The sequence below is a fragment of the Carassius gibelio genome, chromosome A14 (genome assembly GCF_023724105.1).
Source record: "Carassius gibelio isolate Cgi1373 ecotype wild population from Czech Republic chromosome A14, carGib1.2-hapl.c, whole genome shotgun sequence".
NCBI classification, from domain to species: domain Eukaryota; kingdom Metazoa; phylum Chordata; class Actinopteri; order Cypriniformes; family Cyprinidae; genus Carassius; species Carassius gibelio.
Genome location: NC_068384.1, coordinates 2,075,627 through 2,076,871, shown reverse-complemented (window position 1 = coordinate 2,076,871; position 1,245 = coordinate 2,075,627). Strand labels below are relative to the sequence as shown.

Sequence of the window (1,245 nt, the reverse complement as noted above, 5' to 3'; positions counted from 1 at the left end):
CTTGTGAGAGTCTGAAGACATTTTTAGATGTATGGATAATTCTGAAAAGGCTTTGCACCGTGCTAGACACTTGAAATCACACATTACTTGCCTATAATGACAAGAACCCCTCAAAAGGGTGTGTAGCCGGGTGTTCAACTCAACCAGGACAGTCTAACAACAGTCTTTAAACAAGCAGAAAAAAAAATGAATGAATGATTTAGTCTTGTGTGTAGGCCTATGTGTTGTTTTGTGGGATACTCTTGTGGAAGGAATAAAAGGGACCATACAGTGGCCGAAAAAAAAAGTAGACACTCAAACCACATTAAAAATGCATCAGATAACAAATGATGCTACAGTTTTGGTATTGTAGTATCAACACACGTAGCTGGTCATGACATCAGTGCCCTTCAATTTCACACAGGTGTTCTAGAAGAGTAACTGCAGGTTTAGTTAATCATATTAACTATGAATTTGCAAATGCATCTGTTGTATCCAATAAACAATACAACACCAGTAACAATAGGCTATGTGTGAGGTTTATTTAGATTTTTTTTTATTTTTTTTGTTAAAAGTGAAAATAGTGCTTGTGCTGTCCATTAATTAAATGATGGTTCTCTAACACAATGGCATTCACAGATATTGAAGCATAAAAATATTCTGAGGGTTTCTGAATGTTTCAGGTGACGGTTTAAGGGAAGAGAAGGCAGTAGGTTCCATAAAAACATCACAGCATAATGGGATAAATAGGCTCAGGATTTCGCTTAAGCTACATTGACATTAATTGAGTTTTTGTAAAGAATATCGGTTTTATTAAAAGTTAAAGAATCTAACTTCAGACTCATGCTTTCAGTTTCCCATGATGTTTCCGAGAAATCCCTATTGAAAATGCACATATCGAAACGGAGACGTTTAATAGTACTAAAAACAATGAAATCACCGCCAAATCTTGATAATAGTAGACTATATCGCCTTCTCATAACGACTGAAGTTGACCGTTTTAACTGAACTTACCATATTTATGTACCATGATGCGAAGACTGTTAGAAAATTGGTCCTGTAAATCCAGTTAAAAACTTTCGAATAGTTCCCAATATAAATAACGCTTTAAAATCCCTGTCGGTTCAACAGTCACTTTCTCCGACCAGACTATTTACAGTTTTGCCGTAGTTTTTCCACCACAGTGACGAATTTGCTTCTTTTTGGAAGTTAAAGTTACTCCAGTTGGCAGCAGATGTTTGTTGTGGAAACGGTGAGAGTGAAGCG

The 1,245-nt window shown here is 36.1% G+C and overlaps 1 protein-coding gene across 2 annotated transcripts in view; it reads right to left on the bottom strand.

The window, feature by feature from the left end:
- Window positions 1-1,245, bottom strand: part of LOC128027221 (disks large homolog 3) — an 87,220-nt gene extending 85,975 nt beyond the window's left edge. Inside the window, exon 1 of one of the 2 annotated variants that reach the window (XM_052614590.1) lies at window positions 994-1,245. In XM_052614590.1, coding sequence (XP_052470550.1) covers window positions 994-1,009 — 16 coding nt within the window. In that variant the 5' untranslated portion in view covers window positions 1,010-1,245. The remainder of the gene's footprint in view (window positions 1-993) is intronic. The other variant, XM_052614593.1, reaches the window with a different exon arrangement.